Source organism: Calonectris borealis, chromosome 2, assembly GCF_964195595.1.
Source record: "Calonectris borealis chromosome 2, bCalBor7.hap1.2, whole genome shotgun sequence".
Lineage (NCBI taxonomy): Eukaryota > Metazoa > Chordata > Aves > Procellariiformes > Procellariidae > Calonectris > Calonectris borealis.
Genome location: NC_134313.1, coordinates 100536771 through 100554076, shown reverse-complemented (window position 1 = coordinate 100554076; position 17306 = coordinate 100536771). Strand labels below are relative to the sequence as shown.

Below are 17306 nucleotides of genomic sequence, written 5' to 3'. Positions count from 1 at the left end.
TGGTTTGAATCTCAGTGTGTGTTTTTTGCAAAACGTGCCCATTCCAGTTAGAGTAGATAGTATATGCTGGCTAGTTTGTCTGCTAAGTAGTAGTAAACTGTGTGTGCGCTTAAGGGAAGTTGGGTGGGAGAGAGATAATGTCTGAGGGCCAGAAAAGGAAATAATGAAAGTATTAGTTTGTAAATCAGACTACCTGTGTTTTGTGATACCGTAACAGGCTTTCTGCTAGGCAATGAAGGGGGGTAGTGCAAGCAAGGGACCTCACACAGAGGCTTCATACCCTCCAAAAGCAAGATTGACTTTCTGGGGACTTCTTTGTTCATTTTAAAAAAAAAATACTTCTATTTTATTTGTTTATTATAAATGCCCAGTCGCTCCTCTTGCCTGGGTGAAAACTGTTATATGAAGATTGTATGAAGGGGCCAGGAGTCAGGACTGCAGAATATGGTTGTCCAGCGACTGGGACGCCGTGGCTGAGTGGTAACATTATTAATTTACTTTTCTGTTTTCTGTTTCCTTCCTTCTGCTCCCCCTGCAACACTCCTGGCATCGCAGGTTTCTAAAGTCAATGGGATCACTCGAATGTCATCTCCGAGTGCAAATGCAGCCAGTGCCAAAAAGATGAGAGAAGTCAGACCTTCACCGTCCAAAACTGTGAAGTACACTGCAACAGTGACAAAGGGAACTGTCACATACACCAAAGCCAAGAAAGAACTGGTCAAGGAAACCAAACTAAATCACCACAAACCCAGTTCACCTGTCAACCACACAATCTCAGGGAAAATAGAAAGTAGCAATGCAAAAACCCGCAAACAGGTGCTATCCCTTGGAGCATCCAAGTCTAACAATACCGCTGTTAATGGTGTAAAAGTCAATGGCAAGTTGAACCAAAAGACATGCACTAAGGAGGTGGGGAGACAGTTAAGGGAGGGGCTGCGCAATTCGAAGAGGAGGCTGGAAGAGACGAATCACATAGACAAAATACAGTCGCCCACCAAGAGAATGAAAGGGGCTGTCAACTTGGCAGAAACTGCCAGCAAAAAGGCAGCTGTAGAAAAGCCTTTGCTGAATGGACACCTTAAAAAGGAAGTGCCAGAGAAGAGTTTGGAAAGAAATAGGCCGAAAAGAGCCACTGCTGGAAAGAGTACGCCAGGGAAACAAGCACATGGCAAAACTGAAAATGCCTCCTGTGAAAATCGTTCTACCTCTCAAGCGGAGTCCTTGCACAAGCCACAAGACTCAATGGGAAAGCACGAAAAGGGCAGTAGTAAGTCTGGGTGGGGGATGCTGGGGGAGATTCCCATCCTTAGGCCCTCCACCAAGGAATTTCATGACCCACTGATATACATTGAGTCAGTCCGAGCTCAGGTAGAGAAGTATGGGATGTGCAGGGTGATTCCGCCTCCAGACTGGAGACCTGAGTGCAAGCTAAATGATGAAATGCGGTTTGTGACACAGATTCAGCACATACACAAGCTAGGCAGGCGCTGGGGACCCAACGTGCAGCGGCTGGCCTGTATCAAGAAGCACCTCAAATCTCAGGGCATTACCATGGACGAACTCCCACTCATAGGTAAGGGCTGTGGTTTCATTGGCCTTTTGCCGCTGCTTGTTAGTGTCCGTACAACTTTATGCTCCGTTTGCCTTTATGCTTAACCGAACCCCTGTTCAATTAACACTGCAGAGCTCTGGATCTCTCTCTTTATCCATCGGTCAAGCACGAGGCAGGTAGGTTGTCGGAGAGCTTTCCAGGGAGACTTTCCACTTTCCTCCTGCCAGCTCTTTATTTCACCCAGGGAAAAAAATGCTATGTGGGGTCTTGGTCTCCAGATTTCAGGATCTTCTCCTTTCCCTGCTTTTTATTTTTGTAGGTAGCACGACTATGGATATTCATAGCCTCGGTTTAAATGTTGCCTCAGAATATTTTTCGCACCTTTCCAAAGATGTTTTCCAAACAGGTTGCAATGCTGCCAAGCTTTAATACAAATATATTTTTTTCCCCATTCCTTTAAAAGCATTTAACCAAGGGGGAAAGAAAATATCTCGGAACTGACTTCTATTTGGGTACTCAGACACTTAAAATTACAAATTTGCAGTGACCTGCTGACATTTAACAACCATTAAGTGTCAAGAATAGGCAGTAAAATGTGGTTGATTGCAAAATGGAGGTTTCATTATTTCTCCCAGCAGGTGTCTGCCAGGGCTAATGCCTGAGTGAGAATCACTTATTTAACAGAATTCTTGGTTTATGGTCTGCTGTCAAATATGACACGTGACAAAAATGTGACAATAGTTTGTAAAAACATGACAACAGCAGCATACAAATGAACTATTGAATGAGCCACCTCCATCTCTACTGCCTTTGCAGCCATGACATAGTAACAAACTTGTGTTTTTAATTTTTGTTAGCCCTTCCCTTTGTTTTTGAAGTGTTTTGAGTCAGAGCTCACAGGACCTGCATGTTGCAACTTGAGGCTAGAGTTTTGCCTTTGAGGCATTATCCGATCAGAGGCAGCTATCAACGCTAGATGGGTTAAAGGACACACGTTTCTGTTTAAACTGTTCACAACACTTTTTTCCCTCGCGTTTTCAAACTTTATTTTATATCACATATGGTAAGTGAGTGAAAATGCATAAAAGCACACAAAGAGATTGCAGACTTTTTGGTGAACCGATGCAGGGCACAACAGAGAAATGACAGAATTTAAGGAGGAGGAACGAGGTTTAGAGCTCTGTTGCAATAGCCATGCAAAAACGTTCAAGGAAATCTGAAAATTAAAATCACTCAAGCAGCAATAAGTGAACATTTTGTATGCCTAATGTATGCAATGGTTGTATGCTAATAGAGAAGAATAATGAATTAAATTTACATTGGCAAGAGAGAGAAGAAAATGTGCAAGACAGCTCGATTAACGCTCCTGGAACAATGTTAACTTTTTAATGAAATACCTTAACTCGACATTAAGATGGCATTACTGTTAATTATTTGTATTATTTAAGCACCTAAGAGCCTAATTAATAGGCAAGGATTCTATTCTGCTGGGTGCCATATGACCGGAGCAAACAGTGGTCTCTTACAAAATTTGCATCGTATGTATCCTTTCTGCAGTTAATTTCCTAGCTATCTTCTGTTTAAAATTAAAGACAAAATGGAGAAGAGAAGCTAGAGATCATCAGTATACAAAGATGAGAAATCTGTTGATTCCAGCACGAAAGAAGTAAAATAATCTGTGGTGATAAATGCACACTTATTTAAGTAGACATGCGTACATATCCCTCCTTTCAGGGCCAAATCACATTTCCATTGAAGTAAGTGGGAGTTTTGCCAACAACTTGCGTACTGCCAGCGTTTGGTATTAAATGCATACCTGAAGATTTAAGATTTTTTTTTTAAATGAGCTTGCTCACTAGGCAATTTAAAAATATTCCTAACTTAGTGAAATTAAGACAATTAAAAAAAAAAAAAAAGTCAGACGCTATTTCTGCGTAACGTGCGCATGTCTCCTATTTAAGCCATTTTGCTATAGGTGCTTATAAATGGGGTTAAACACCACCACCCCCCTTTTTTTTTTTTTCTCCTTTCTCCTTCTGCAGCCTTTCAAGGCAGGTTTAAACAACATGCTTAGGTCAATCCTGGAAAACATCAGCCTGAGATGTAAATGTTTCCAAAAGTTATGACTGTGTGAAATGGAATTATAATTGAGACCATTTTGTAAATCTTAGCTGTAGCTGGCCCTACAGAGGATCTGCCAGATAAGTGAGGCTCCAGTTGAATGATGTGCTACTCGAGCTCTAATATTGCAGAGTGATTATGAGCGATCATTCCGTGATGTGGGAGAAAATCGCATTTCTTAAGTAGCTCATAAACAGTGTTGAAACTAGGACGTTAATCTGGGTGTGCGCTATTTGTCCCACCGGAGAACACATATAACGTTAAACCCGGACCACACTTCTTTCAAAGTTAGGAGTATGTTACTCAACTTTATGTAGGTCGCTGAATCTATTGGGATGGAAAGCCATCTTGAATTATGCCTTCAAGCTTATTTGTGAACTGTGCATATAAAACACTAGACCAAAAAAGTAACAGCCTGTAATAGAGGCTATCTTGAAAGTTATTTTGTGGAGAAGATTAAAGAGGAAAGAAAGAAAATGTTTCAAACTTGTTTTATTTTTCCAATGGTGTTTACCTTTTCTCAGCTTCAAGACTTAACCATTTTGATCCCCCTCCTCCCTCCACCCCCCCAAAAAAAAAATTACTAAATTGGATAAATCTGCTGCCCCATGGCCCTGCCTCCGCCCTTGTCATATGCTCCTCAAAGCCTTACCCTTGGTTTTGGCTGCAGCCAAAATCCTTTCTCCTCTTTTCACACCTTTGCCCAGCGCTGCGCAGGCAGAATTAGCAAGCAGCCTCTGGCGCTGCTCTGCCTTGGTCGCAACTGTTGTCATCCCAAAATGTTGCACACAGGTTTACACTGAGCCCCCCTCCTCGCTGGATTGGCACAAGTGGTGGAAGAGGGGAAAGCAGAGAGAAGAAGGAAAATTGGGATCAGCTATGAAGCATCTGAGATGCAGCACCAGGGTGGTTTGAAGAAAGTAATACTGCTTGCACTAGCAAGCAAGATGATATGACTGGCCGTTAAGATGCTGTAGCTATGCATCTGAGAGTAAATATTTACCATAATGCTGCTTCTTGCACTTCTCTGTTGTGTAATAGCATTTCTAAGTGCTCTGAAATGGCTATGGCATAATGATTTTTTACTTTTCTCAAAGAAAAAGGGGAAGAAGAGACAATGTGGCGGCAGTGATGTTGATGCAAGTTTTCTATTAATTTTCTTTTTCCTTCAGCAGTGCCCTGTTGAATTGTAGGTGGTCTTTGGTCCGTTTCTTCATTCTTTCTACTGATGATTTATTTCTGTGCTTTGAGAGTATTTATGATGTTTCTTTTATTGTTCCTCGTCCATTTGGCTGCTTTTTATGCTGCCGTTTGTATAATCCTCTACTTTTATTTTTTGATTGGAGTGTGAAATGTGCTAGTCATCTTAAAACGTACAAAACCATAATGGAGTATAAAATATGGATGGCCTCAAACTGGAAGAATAATGTGTCTGGAGCTTTTTTATGCAGTTGCAGGCACCAACCACCGCCTCCCTTGGGTTTTTTTTAAGGATTGTTCTACCTGTAGTGAAATTAATGATGTTATTGTGCTCCTTTTAAATACTAACTGTATTCAAAATGTTGTGCAGACATTAGATAATCGATGTTTCACCTCCAGAAAGGATAGGTACTTGTCTTTTTGATTGCCAGTACCCATTTTGACGCTTGTTTTGCTTCTTCCTGGTATAAACCAGATGTGGGACTGGTAGTGGGTGAGGGGAGGGTGGGGGTGTGCAGGCTTTTAAGGAACTGGGCAACCCTCGTCTCCCTGACCACTGGGTAATGACCAGGGGAAAGGCGCTTTGTCAGGAGATAGCTGGGGGTGCTCTGAGGAGAGAAAGGAATGAAACTTAAGGAGGAGAGCAAATTTAACCATAGGGAAGGCTATTGAAAATAGCAAAATATGATCTGCTGAATGAATTAAGCTAGCAAAACGGTGGCACACGCCTATCTTTAGCAGGAGGTGTACGAGACCGGGACAATCCTGCTTTGGTGCCCAGGTGACTGGAGCTGTACGGGTGGCACATCCCGTATGTGCCCAGCCTGGTAGCGCGCTTGTCGTGAGTCACCCGCAGCTTTCCTAATCTGCTCCTATGTTTCCCTTTCCCCTCCTCTGCTGCCTGGCACACGCGGATCCCAGGAGGCTGTGAGCTCGACCTGGCCTGTTTCGTCCAGCTGATCAACGAGATGGGGGGGATGCAGCAAGTGACTGACCTCAAGAAATGGAACAAGCTGGCAGACATGCTGCGCATCCCCAAAACTGCACAGGACAGGTTGGCCAAGCTGCAAGAAGCCTACTGCCAGTATTTGCTCTCTTACGACTCCCTCTCCCCCGAGGAGCACAAGAAACTGGAGAAGGAAGTCTTGCTGGAAAAGGAAATCTTGGAGAAGAGGAAAGGACCTTTGGAGGGACATTCGGAGAATGCCTACAAGTTCCATTCCTTGCCCCGGTTTGAGCCCAAAAATGGACTCATCAACGGCGTGATTCACAAAAATGGCTTCCGCAACAAGTTAAAAGAGGTCGACGTCCCACTGAAGACAGGCAGGCGGCGGCTCTTCGCTCAGGAAAAGGAGACCACGAAGGAGGACGAGGAGGAGGAGGAGGGAGTTCTCAGCGACTTACACAAGTGTATATACAAGGTAACAAGGCAGGCTCTGCCGATTTTGTTTTGCAGAACTGATGATGCTGTTGTCTGGGTGGCATCTGGGTGCAAACCCAGCTGGCTGGGGGGAGCCAATGGGCTGCAGTGCCACCCCCAAGGCAGCAGCGCAGCCAGCGACTATCGGCGCTGGACGGTCTGGTGGCTTTATTCTGATCTGCCTGGCTCTCCTGGGATGTCTGGAAAAGCTGGAAGGTGTTACTGTCATAATGAGATGCACGGGGCTCTGCCCCCCTTCGTCTCTTTGTGAGAGGTTCCGTGAATAGCTCTGCCCAATTATCCTTGCAGACACAGTTTTTATTCTAATTTTCTAGTGACATTTAAAGTAATGTTCTGCTTTCTCATTCCTGCTTCTTGCAAGACTCTTGTTGAGCGAAGCAGTGCTCCACATCAAAACTAACATCACTAGAAATACTACTACATTTAGAAAGGGCAAATTGAAATGCAAACAATATTTTCATCCACGATGCCAGATTTTGCTCAGCACTAACAGTCACATGGGCGCTTAGTCCTCCACATATCAAGTACATCCATTTACGAAGGAATGCTGACTCTTTCACTGTATTTTATTTGGCAGTCTCCTACTCTGGAGCAGGACTTGGCACTGCAACTCGCAGTGCAATTTTGAGTTGCGCTGAATTGTGTAGCCATGCTCCGAGAGAAATATGGCGTTGAGTGTCTGTGCCCAGTAAAGGAATACGCTGTTCTTCGCCTTCCAATCTCACTTCCATCACCAGGAAATGAAGCCAGATAGCCCAAAGTCGCTTATTGTTAAGCTATTTAGGGACTGCATGAGCTCATGACTTCAGCTTTAAAAGCTTGCTTCAGGTTTCTTTTGCAGCCTGTTATGATTTGTCAGCCCAAAAATTCTTTTACTCAGGGACTCCGGCCTCAATCCCACCTTGGAAAAGCAATCTCTTTGCCATGCTGCTGTTGGAGAGAAGCTTATCTAATGACAGCAGCATTTATGAATAATGAAGTGGCATTTCTGTGCTTAATAGCCTGTGCCTAATGATGTTAAATGAAAAATTTGATACAACTTACCCTGACTGCTGTATGAACAACCTCAGACTTAGTGGGGAGATGCCTCCATCTTCTTTTCCAGTGCAAGTCCCAAGTTAAAGTTTAGAAGATAGAAAGTAACTCAAAAAGCAAGATTGGGATTTGTGTTAAGTATCCTAATCAGACTTAGAAAATAAAAAATGGCAAGCAAGCAAAGCACAGCTAGTATAACCAGCCTGAGTCTGCTGAGCCCCAGGCCTTTACCGCAAAAGGCTGTTCCCAAATTGCTGCTGCTGCCCAAAAAGCACTGGCAGTACTGACAGCATCAGATCCTGTACGAGTCCAACAATACCCGGCAGAAATACTTTTGTTCTGAGCATAGAAGCTGTTGGAGACGAGCAACGCTTGTCTGTGGGCCAGTGCTCTCCCTACCCACCAAAGCAGCTGCAGCACGTGGAGCCGCTCAGGCAATGTCTCCGGTTGTCCACCATGGTGCCGGCAGCTTCCTGGACACTGTGGCTTGTCTGTTTGAATCCCATCCCATGCTCATCTGTGGTGCAGAGACTGGGGACTGCTCTCACAGGCGACGGACCGGGGAGAAAACAGGGGGAAGCAAATCCGTGGTGAGTTTCTGGAAAGATCCCTGTGGCAGAGCACCCTGCGGGGCACCTTGTCAGTCTGAGTGTAGAGAGAGGCACGTACCTTCATTTTCACAGCACTTTGGGGACAGCCCTGTAGAAGGACTGATGCGTGAGAACTGGTTATGTCACTTAGAGCAAGCCTCAAGACATAGAAGTAAGAAATTATGCAACAATCTGATGCACCACAAGACTTGTAAAATGACTATAGTTCATCACTAGGTTTTTTAATAAGACTGAGGTGAGGTGGTGCTGGCTTATGGATTTAAGCAGAGGGTGCTTCATGTCATTTTATGAAACAAGCCTTTTAATCCTGCGTTCTCTGTTTTTCTTGAATGACTGTGTACTTCTGTGCGTGTGTCTGTGGAGGGGGGAGTGTTCTTTACCTATTAACATGTTTCTGAGAAAATCTGAGATTTGTTTAACAGGACATGTCCTCATGTTACAGTTTCCATAGGTGATGGGATTGTAATGGTTCCTTTCCAAAGCATATTGCTAATTCTAATTAAAAATAAAAAACACACACAAAACAAAAAAAAACTACCCACCCTTTTGATAAATGCCAGGTCAATAGATTGAGGGCTGGAGGAGAACATCATAATCATATGGCTGTAGTCCAGTTTAGGCCATAAAGTCTGTGCTTCAGACCATGAAGAGGCCATACATTTAGGATTTCACACAGTAATTTCTGCAGTCAGCACGTGCTTGAGCTGGAACATGTTTTTAGAAAGAGACATCCAGCCTTCCAGGAGGAGTTACCACCATATCGCATGTCAAGGTTAGAGTAAATCTCCTTTGTGTTTGGCTGACTTTCTGCCAGGGCTCCCAAATTATTTGCAGTGTTGCTCCTTTCCAGGCTATAAGGCCTGCTGTGCTTTTTAAGTGTGTACTGCATGCTGCTCTGCTTGCTTCCTTTACTCCTAAGTGTATGGCTTTTCCACCTGACTAATAAAATGTCATCGTTTGTAAGTACGTGAAGTAAACTGCTGTCATCAGAGAAGGATCTGCTGCAAGATTTTCTTCTTTCCCCGATTTTAGCTCTGAAAATATGTTAAAAATCTGTACTGGAGCTGACTGAAAACAGCATTTGTTTCCATACAGAACAAACTGCAGGGTTATTAGCTGACCCATTAGAGGGACGTGCAGAAGAAATCACCAACGCAAGTTTTGCCAGCTCTCACATGGAACTGTCCTGGAAATCCCATGCTGAGCTCTCTTCAGCCGGGGACTCTGCTTGACGGGAGTCCCTCCTTCCCGCCTGTGACTATTCTGAAATCTCTGTTTTCTGCTCATTTTTATGGTTGCTTTAATGTCTTTAACATCTGTAGCGTTGCAGTGTCCTTTTCTGTGCCTTCCCTCCTGGCTTGGTGGTAGTGGTGATGCTGTGGGTTGGCTCTCACAGCCGCCACAGAGGCCGTGGACAAGAATTAGGAGAGGAAGTAGGAAATTTTGTCCCTTAAACCTTCCTCTCTCGTATTGTCGCAGCAACAGAGACTCTGCTCGGTAGCTTGAAGCTCCCAGTTGTTGAACCGTTGAGACATTTGTGAGGGCGTTGAAAAGGGTATTTTACTCTTCAGCAGTTCATTTTGTGTTCGGGTTAAAATGCTCTATTACAGCACTTTAAATTATTTTCTGAGTTGGCATTAGAAAATTTTATAAGATCCCTCAGATTAAAAAAAAAAAAACAACAAAAACAAAACAACAAAACCAGACAACAAAAACCCCTCAACCGGTTAATTTGTGTTACAACTTTTAGGAGACTAAAAAAATACTGAATTCTTGATAGAAGAAGAACTGGGTATATGCAATCTTAAAGGGCTAAACTGTTCAGTTTTTCCACTTTCTTTTTTCTTGCTTGCCACATATCTGAAAAATGGAAAGACATGGTTAATCTTGGAAGATGAGTCCTTATTCTTGTTTTTCTGTGTAAGATGAGAGAAGGAGCCAAGTAACTGAGACAAGGAAGCTGCTGCAGAGCGTGTGTTGGTTTGCGAGCAGTGAAGTCTATGCTCAGGTGTGATGACTGTTGGTGCGGGCCCTGCATTTTACGAGAGTTTTTGTTGTAGTTTTTGCATTTTTGTTGTAAAAAGCTACCTCAATAAAGGATTCATGAGGGCATTAAAAGATGAAGGAAATTGTTTATTGTATCACAGAGCATCCAACTCTGAAGTTCATGGGAATCAGAGGGCCCCAGGCCCTGGCCATTTCACAGACTTTTTTGTTACAGCTAATTATGCTGCATTCAATTAAAAAAGTGACAATGTTACAACTGTAGGAGCATGGCAAAGTGGTAGGCTTGGCCTCTGGGGTAAAAGCTGCTTGTATAGTTGTTTCTAGTTTACTCTTGGCCATAGTTCTTAAATAAATTAAACACAAGACAAGACTGAGGTGGTTTGGCAGATCTGTTTCATAATTGAAAAACTAGAAAGGTAATAGTCCGAGTAATAAAACGTTCATTTATGTGGATTTTTTAAGTCTGTGGTTGCTCAGATGGGCAACCAGTGGACACGATGGAAGTTAGAGGAAGGAGCGGTAGATGTGGCGAGGGGGTAAAGTTATTTTCAACTTCACATTTGCAGAGCAATGCTAGTCTCTGCCTGCAGCGATGCCCAGTATGGCCACAGCGGCTAGTGTGGCACCTGCCAGCTCTCGTGGCTCACAGCTTCCCAGGATGTTTCTTCTGCCCCGGAGTGGAGAAGGCGATAGGAGTGTCCCTGTCTGGGCATACCAGTGTGTCTGGGCTGAAAGGAGCAAGCGGGTTCTCGTGCTCCTGCCTTCAAAGCCTTCAGAGGATGCATCCCAGAGCATCTGGTATTATAGGTATGTGTGAAAGCAGGTATCCAGAAACTTAGGTATAGCTCAAGCAGAAAACCAAGTCAGATCCTCTTCTCTTCAGGATCCTCTGGCTCCTGCAGCAGTGCCAAGAAAGAGTGCACTCATTTGGCAATTTGACTGCGTTTTACTTTTCTCAGCCTTGTAATAACAGGTCCTGGTTCCTTGCATTTGAACTGCTTTTATCGAATTGAGCATAACTAGTTTTTGTAAGCAGGTGATTACTAAATCTTGGTAAACTCTACTTTTTGTGACCCCCTTCCATCACATACAAATCATTTGATGCTGAACGTTTCTGTGAATTTCCTAAGTCTTTTTCACCTCTGTATGTAAAGAGCATAGCCACATGGTCCTTTGATCACATATTGGATTTGATTGTAAAATGCAGGTAGGGTTGCTTACTGGGTCCTTTGCAACCTGTCATAGAAAGCTGGGCCATGTCCATCTTCTTCCAGAGCGTCGTGCTGGACAAAGCAGTGTGCATGGCCTTCTGGGGATGTTCAGTTGGCCTTTTAGATGATTGGTTTGGTGATTCAATGTGATTAAATTTCTGTATCTTTTGAGGTATTTTCCCTCCGATAAGAAATGAGCTTTAGACCCACACATGTTCTAGAGACATTGTCCTCTTTCCCCCTATCGTGATCTGGGCTGGGATTGAGCATGTAAGGAAAAGAGTGAGGCCATGGGGAATGGAGGCACTTTTTTTATTTTCACTTTTAATTTTATTTTCTTTTTCCACAGGGTAGGTCTGTTTCTTTAACAACCTTCTACCGAACAGCAAGAAACATCATGAACATGTGCTTCACGAAGGAGCCTACAGTAGCTGAAGTAGAGGTGAGGCCAACACAAGGGGTGGTAAAAGTTTTTATTTCAGGGGATTGAGTATGGGAATTCAGTATAGTTGACATTCAGGCATTACCAAAAGCAGTTTAAAGCTGTCTGGTGTGGGAGAAAAATAAATGGTTAGATAGACATGGTACTGATTCTTCCCTTTAAAATTTTTTGACATTTTTAATAAAGGTGTTGATGAACTGAGGGAGAGAAATAAGTCTTAATCTGTCATGTGCTGAAGCACAGGAGCCAAAAGCATCTAAATTCTGTCTTCCCAATTCATTGTTACTTTTAAGTATTTATATTCTTATTTTTAAGCACTGTTTTATGTTGAATTACATTGAGGTCATGAAAGCCTTGCAGATTTCTGGGGTTTATATTTTAATGAGAGATATCTTGCTCAGTGAATTAAAAATGCGTTACTACTTTCTTTTACCACAGCAAGAATATTGGCGGGTAGTGGAACAGAAAGATTGCCATGTAGCAGTGCATTGTGGAAAAGTAGATACCAACACCCATGGGAGCGGCTTTCCCGTGGGAAAATCTGAACCATTTTCAAGGTAAGATCACCAAATGTACCTGCTTTGTCGACTCGTGCCATCTGCCCCATTGTGCTGAGTGGAGGTGGGGGTGCAAGGCTGGCAGGACAGCTTGGCACCGGGGATGTTGGCACCAGGAACGTGCACTGACGTGTGTCTGCCTCTCTGTCACCCCTCGAACAGGCATGGGTGGAACCTCACAGTCCTTCCTAATAATACAGGATCCATCCTGCGACATCTTGGTGCTGTGCCTGGTAAGCAAGTCTCTTTTCTATGTTTCCGGCAGGTATAGGTGTCCTCTAAATGTGGTGGTGTAGTCACCAAAGTCTTCTCCCTCTTTCTGGCCCCTATGTTTGCCATCTGACCGGGTAGACACGCAATTGTATTGTAGCAGGTGGCATTTAAAGGAATGAAGGCAGGTGTGCAGATAAAGCGTAAATGAATAGTTGAGACCATATACCTGGGAGGAACCAGTTGTACTTGCAATATCCTTTTCTGTTGTTGCCAGTACATCGGTGTTCTTGCTTTGTGTCAGGGTGATGAAGGACAGAGCTGTGCAACTTCCTTACTTGCAAACATCATCTGTAGCGCTGGGCAAAGCAGCACACAAGTTTTCTAAATGAATCGTCACGAATGCTCCAGCTGCATATGTGCCATTGCAATTTATTGGTAGAAACGTTAGCTGAAAGCGTAATTCAGTCTCATAATTCAGTGAGCCTGAGCAAACCAGTTGGGAAACAGGATACCTGTTTACAAGTACGTTGTACACTTGACAACATAAAGCAACCTCCTCTGATCAATGGCATTGAGTTTGAATTATGGGTATTTGTAAATTCTCTAAAGAATAAAAATTTTTACAGCTATTGGAAAACAGATATGTTCAAGGGCACTGTAACTGGCTGGTAGATATTTTGTTAGTGGAAAATTCTGAATTTGTTAAATTATTCTCTGTGAATTATTCACTCTGATAGGAAGACATAAAACTTAAGGGTCAGCTCGTGGGTAGAACAAGATTTTCAACTGAAATGCCCTCTCAAACTGTCTTTTAATTAGAAACCGCAGTTACTCAAAACTCATTTTCAATCTCTTTGTTTTAGGAGTGACAATTCCTTGGCTAAACATTGGCATGGTCTTTTCTACCTCATGCTGGTCTCGAGACCAAAATCACCTTCCATACATTGACTACTTACACACTGGTGCTGATTGCATTTGGTAGGTATTCCTGTGTTTTGTTTTCTTCGCATTCACCGCTGTCTGTAGGCTGGTGTTAACAGCAGCTTGTGTAGTACCTTGTGCATGAATGAATCTCACCTAGAAGGTCCAGTGTGTGTGATTACAGTTTTAATGGGAAAGTGTAGTATAAACTTAAGTGATGAAACACCCTTTCCTGGAAGAAAAGTTTCACTTTATCTTCCACACTCTATTCTGAACTATTTAGCAATAAACTGTTTCTGCTTGACATACGGTTTAATCTATGGAAAGTTTTCATGACATGGAAGCCAAATGACAGCTAGGCAAGGTAGGCTTTCCTTAGGCTGACAGAGATGGACTTGTCAAGCTAGCTCCATATTGTCATTTGTAAAAATGATTGAATCCATGCTCTGACTAAACAGGCACCGCTTTCTTATTTCACGCAAAATATCTTGAACTCTGTATCTACCAGGTCCCTAATATTTTCTCTCATATGAATTTTTTTCATTCTCATATGATAATCATTTTTAATATGATTACACACAGCATTCTAGTGTCTCAGTGTGGACATCACCAATTAGCTGCTAGCTACATTCCATATTTTGTAGACACTTCATGCAAATAGACTTAACGCTCAGGTTGTCGATGGTTTTGAACATGATAAATCCTTCCTGAATTCAGTGCGTACATACTACCACAGATGATGATGAGTTAGATTGCAATGGAAGTACAACAGCTGATGGAGGGATTAGAGGAAGCAGGTGCTGCTGGCATGTCACGTGCCTTTCTGCCAGGTGCCTGTGATATTGGTGTTACTACCCAAGAGGATCATCAGTGAGAACAGTGAATGATAAGCAATGTAACTGTGTTTCTTGATCAGAGAAAATGCAATAAATGGAGAAGTTGTTTAAATGGTGCCCCCCTGCAAAGGTGAGAAGCTGGTTCCCTTTCAGCTGTTCCCCTTTTGAACCCTGAGCTACAGAAGCCTTTGGCTCCTCATGTGGTGTGACGGGGGAAGGCCTGCAGGACCCCCTTTGCATCCAGGAGTCCCCATGGTGGCAGTGGCAGTGTCAACTGCACTTCATTAACCTGCAAAGTGTGTACTTCAGCCCTTACCTTTAACTCCCATATTTCTCAGCTGGTGCCGATGTCAGCGGTGCTGGGAAAGCACATAGAATCATAGAATCATAGAATCATTAAGGTTGGAAAAGACCTCTAAGATCATCGAGTCCAACTGTCAACCCAACACCACCATACCCACTACACCATGTCCCTAAAGGCCCAGAAAAAAGGATTTGGAATCTTGGAGGAAACCATTAAAGCAGGAGCTCCTCTCTCTAAAATATTTTAAGTTGGAGAAATGTATGTGATCATACCAAGGGGTAAAAGTAAACACTGGATTATGCTGCAGATCTGGGACTTTCTGTCACTTTCGGTCATGGGCATTTCATGGCTCTTTTCCCTCTTCTGTGAATCAGGAATCTGTAATCTTTTATAATAATATACTATAAGAGCAAATTGCTAAGCAAGCTATGTTATCCTCAGCCTTAGGTGAGTCTGTTTCTCTCTATGACATTCATCTAGTCTTAAATGACAGAAAATTCCAAACAGAAGATGTTCAGGAATCCCGTAATTAAGTTCTGAGGCCACTCTTCGTACTGTGCATGTCAAAACATGTGCCTTTTGGGATTGAAAAGACTTGAATGCAGCCAGCCAGAGTTTTAGAGAAGGCTACTCTTTCTGTTTTTCCAAGCCAAGAAGAATAAAGCCAAAGAAGCCATTTGCTTTTTGTTGATGGGCTTACTTATACACATAAGTACATAGCTTCAGGTGTACTTGTGATGATTGCCTTGATGAAACATGGATAGTAAGCAGGAATAACTCATAAGAAGGAAGAAGTGAAACTCCTTTGTCTGTAAAAGCTATTCTTTGGCAACGCTGCTAGGCTGAAGCGTCAGGCTAATATGCATTATTAACTCATTACAACTTTTAATATTGCAATAAAGTACCCAACTTTATTGAGGAAAAGATTAATTTAATAACTCTAGGTCTGGTGTAATATCTAGAGTAGCCCTGACAGCATTGCTTTCAGTGGCTGCTTCAGTGATAACAAAGCAGGCAACTGGGCACCAAAGCTCTTCTCTGTCTTGCTAAGTCCACCCAGCATCCAGAATTCTTCTCCTCCAAGGACAGATCCCTGTGGTGCTAAAATCAGTGGTGTTTCATTTACCTGTAGATTGCACAAGTCACTGTCTCATCTCTCAGATTTACCTCGTGAAGAGGAAACATAGGAGAACTCAATTTTCATGCAGGGCACAGGTCAGTGACCTAACCTTTTTATTCAGGAAGGATCCTCGGTGCCCATTAAAAGAAGAAAATCTTGTTCTGCCCAAGACACTCAGAAGTCTATGCTGGCTGCTCGCTTCTGATTTTTATAGGTACATGAAGAATTGTGAGTGAGTGAAATTGCAGCATAAGCTTCAGTCCTGCCAGTAGTCAGATAGGCCCATGCACTTCTGTGCTGCCCCTCCTCTTCACACATCCTTCCCGTGCTTTTTCCTGGGGCCATCTTGTGAGGGACTCCATGCTTGAATCTTTCAGCTGTTCCAGCTATATTTTCTGATTCTAAAAGAAAAGAGTGGGCTCTGCCATGTTCTGGATTTGAATTTAAAATATTTTCATCACCATTTAAAATCTGTTATTATAGTGTAACTAGAGTAATACTCTACACACATGCAGCTGTTCTGCAGCTGTCACTGTTAGCAGTGCAGGTACTGCAAAGTATTTGATACACAGCATGCATTTAAAATTGCTGTTGGGACTTGATCCTTATCAAGATGAGGTTCTTCCACTTCACCTCTCAATAACCCTAGGATTTCTTAGCAAGGTCCTAATCGTTGCCAATGTATATGTGAGGAGACAGTCTATGTACACCTGGGCAACCAGCTCATTAGAGCCCTTATTGTGGCTACAATTAGCTGTACAAGTAGATATTGTCATCTCTTCTGGTTCTTGGCTTGAAGATCAACAAAGACAAATCAGAAAGTCATCATGAGTACAGTGAACAGTAACAAGATGTTCAAATCATAGGAAGCACAGCCTCCTACAGACTAATCAAGCAGGATAACTCTGTATGATGCATACGGAGTTAATATTAGTGCATATCGTAAGCAAATATCTTGACAAGGTCCGTAAGGCCAGCAGAACGCTTTATGAAATCGGTGGAGAGACTGGATGGATGACAAGAAAACTGCACCCTTTCCCCAAAATCTTTCCAGATTCTTTCTCTTCCCTTGTTGCCAGGTTTGGAAAAACATCTGTGTGCGTGCATGTGTCTGGCTTGGGCGCGGATGGGCTCCAGATTGAGGTCTCATTGCTTAAAGTGAACTGAGATAAGTCATGATAAATCTGGAGATGCTTTTTATTTGCCTGAGCATAACAAATCGAAATAAAGTAATGTCACGGATAAAGCCCAGCATGGCAGCAACTCAAGGCAGGTTTGGGAATCCCAGGATTTGCACTGTGTTTCCCACCAAGCTGTGCTGCTCAGTTCGCAGTCGTCAGATACCAACTACCAGATCTTGGAAACAGGTATCTCCTGGGTGGACATAAACCATGACCCTTCTGGCAGGGTGCAAGCAAGAGTAGCAGTAAATGTCACCATATCGCCTCCCCGCATCCAGCAAAATAGCAGTTCTTTGAATGTGTGAAGCTAAGACCTGAGACTCCTACGTTATTTCTTGTCGCTTCTGTGTAGGGAGCTCTGCTGGCAATGAGCACAGAGAGGACAGCTGCTTCCTTGCCTTCTAAAGGAGAGGAGGATGTACAACTCTGCATATACCCAGCAGGGTTTTAAATCTCTTTTGCTGCTTTGGCTGCTCTTAGGTCTTTCTTTTGTTGCAAGGGAAAGGAGGGATGTGGGATTTCTTTAGTAAGCAAGGCAAGAAGGTCTTAGGCTA

The 17306-nt window shown here is 43.1% G+C and overlaps 1 protein-coding gene across 12 annotated transcripts in view; it reads left to right on the top strand.

Annotated features, from left to right (window-relative positions):
• JARID2 (jumonji and AT-rich interaction domain containing 2) overlaps positions 1-17306 on the top strand; it is a 227696-nt gene that overhangs the window by 194345 nt on the left and 16045 nt on the right. For all 12 annotated transcript variants that reach the window (XR_012672497.1, XM_075142767.1, XM_075142759.1 and 9 more), the window contains 6 exons: positions 556-1573; positions 5795-6294; positions 11528-11620; positions 12059-12177; positions 12340-12410; positions 13254-13368. Coding sequence is in view for 11 of the 12 variants with exons in the window: in XM_075142767.1 (XP_074998868.1) it covers positions 556-1573; positions 5795-6294; positions 11528-11620; positions 12059-12177; positions 12340-12410; positions 13254-13368 (1916 nt within the window). In the remaining variant the exon portion in view is untranslated. The remainder of the gene's footprint in view (positions 1-555; positions 1574-5794; positions 6295-11527; positions 11621-12058; positions 12178-12339; positions 12411-13253; positions 13369-17306) is intronic.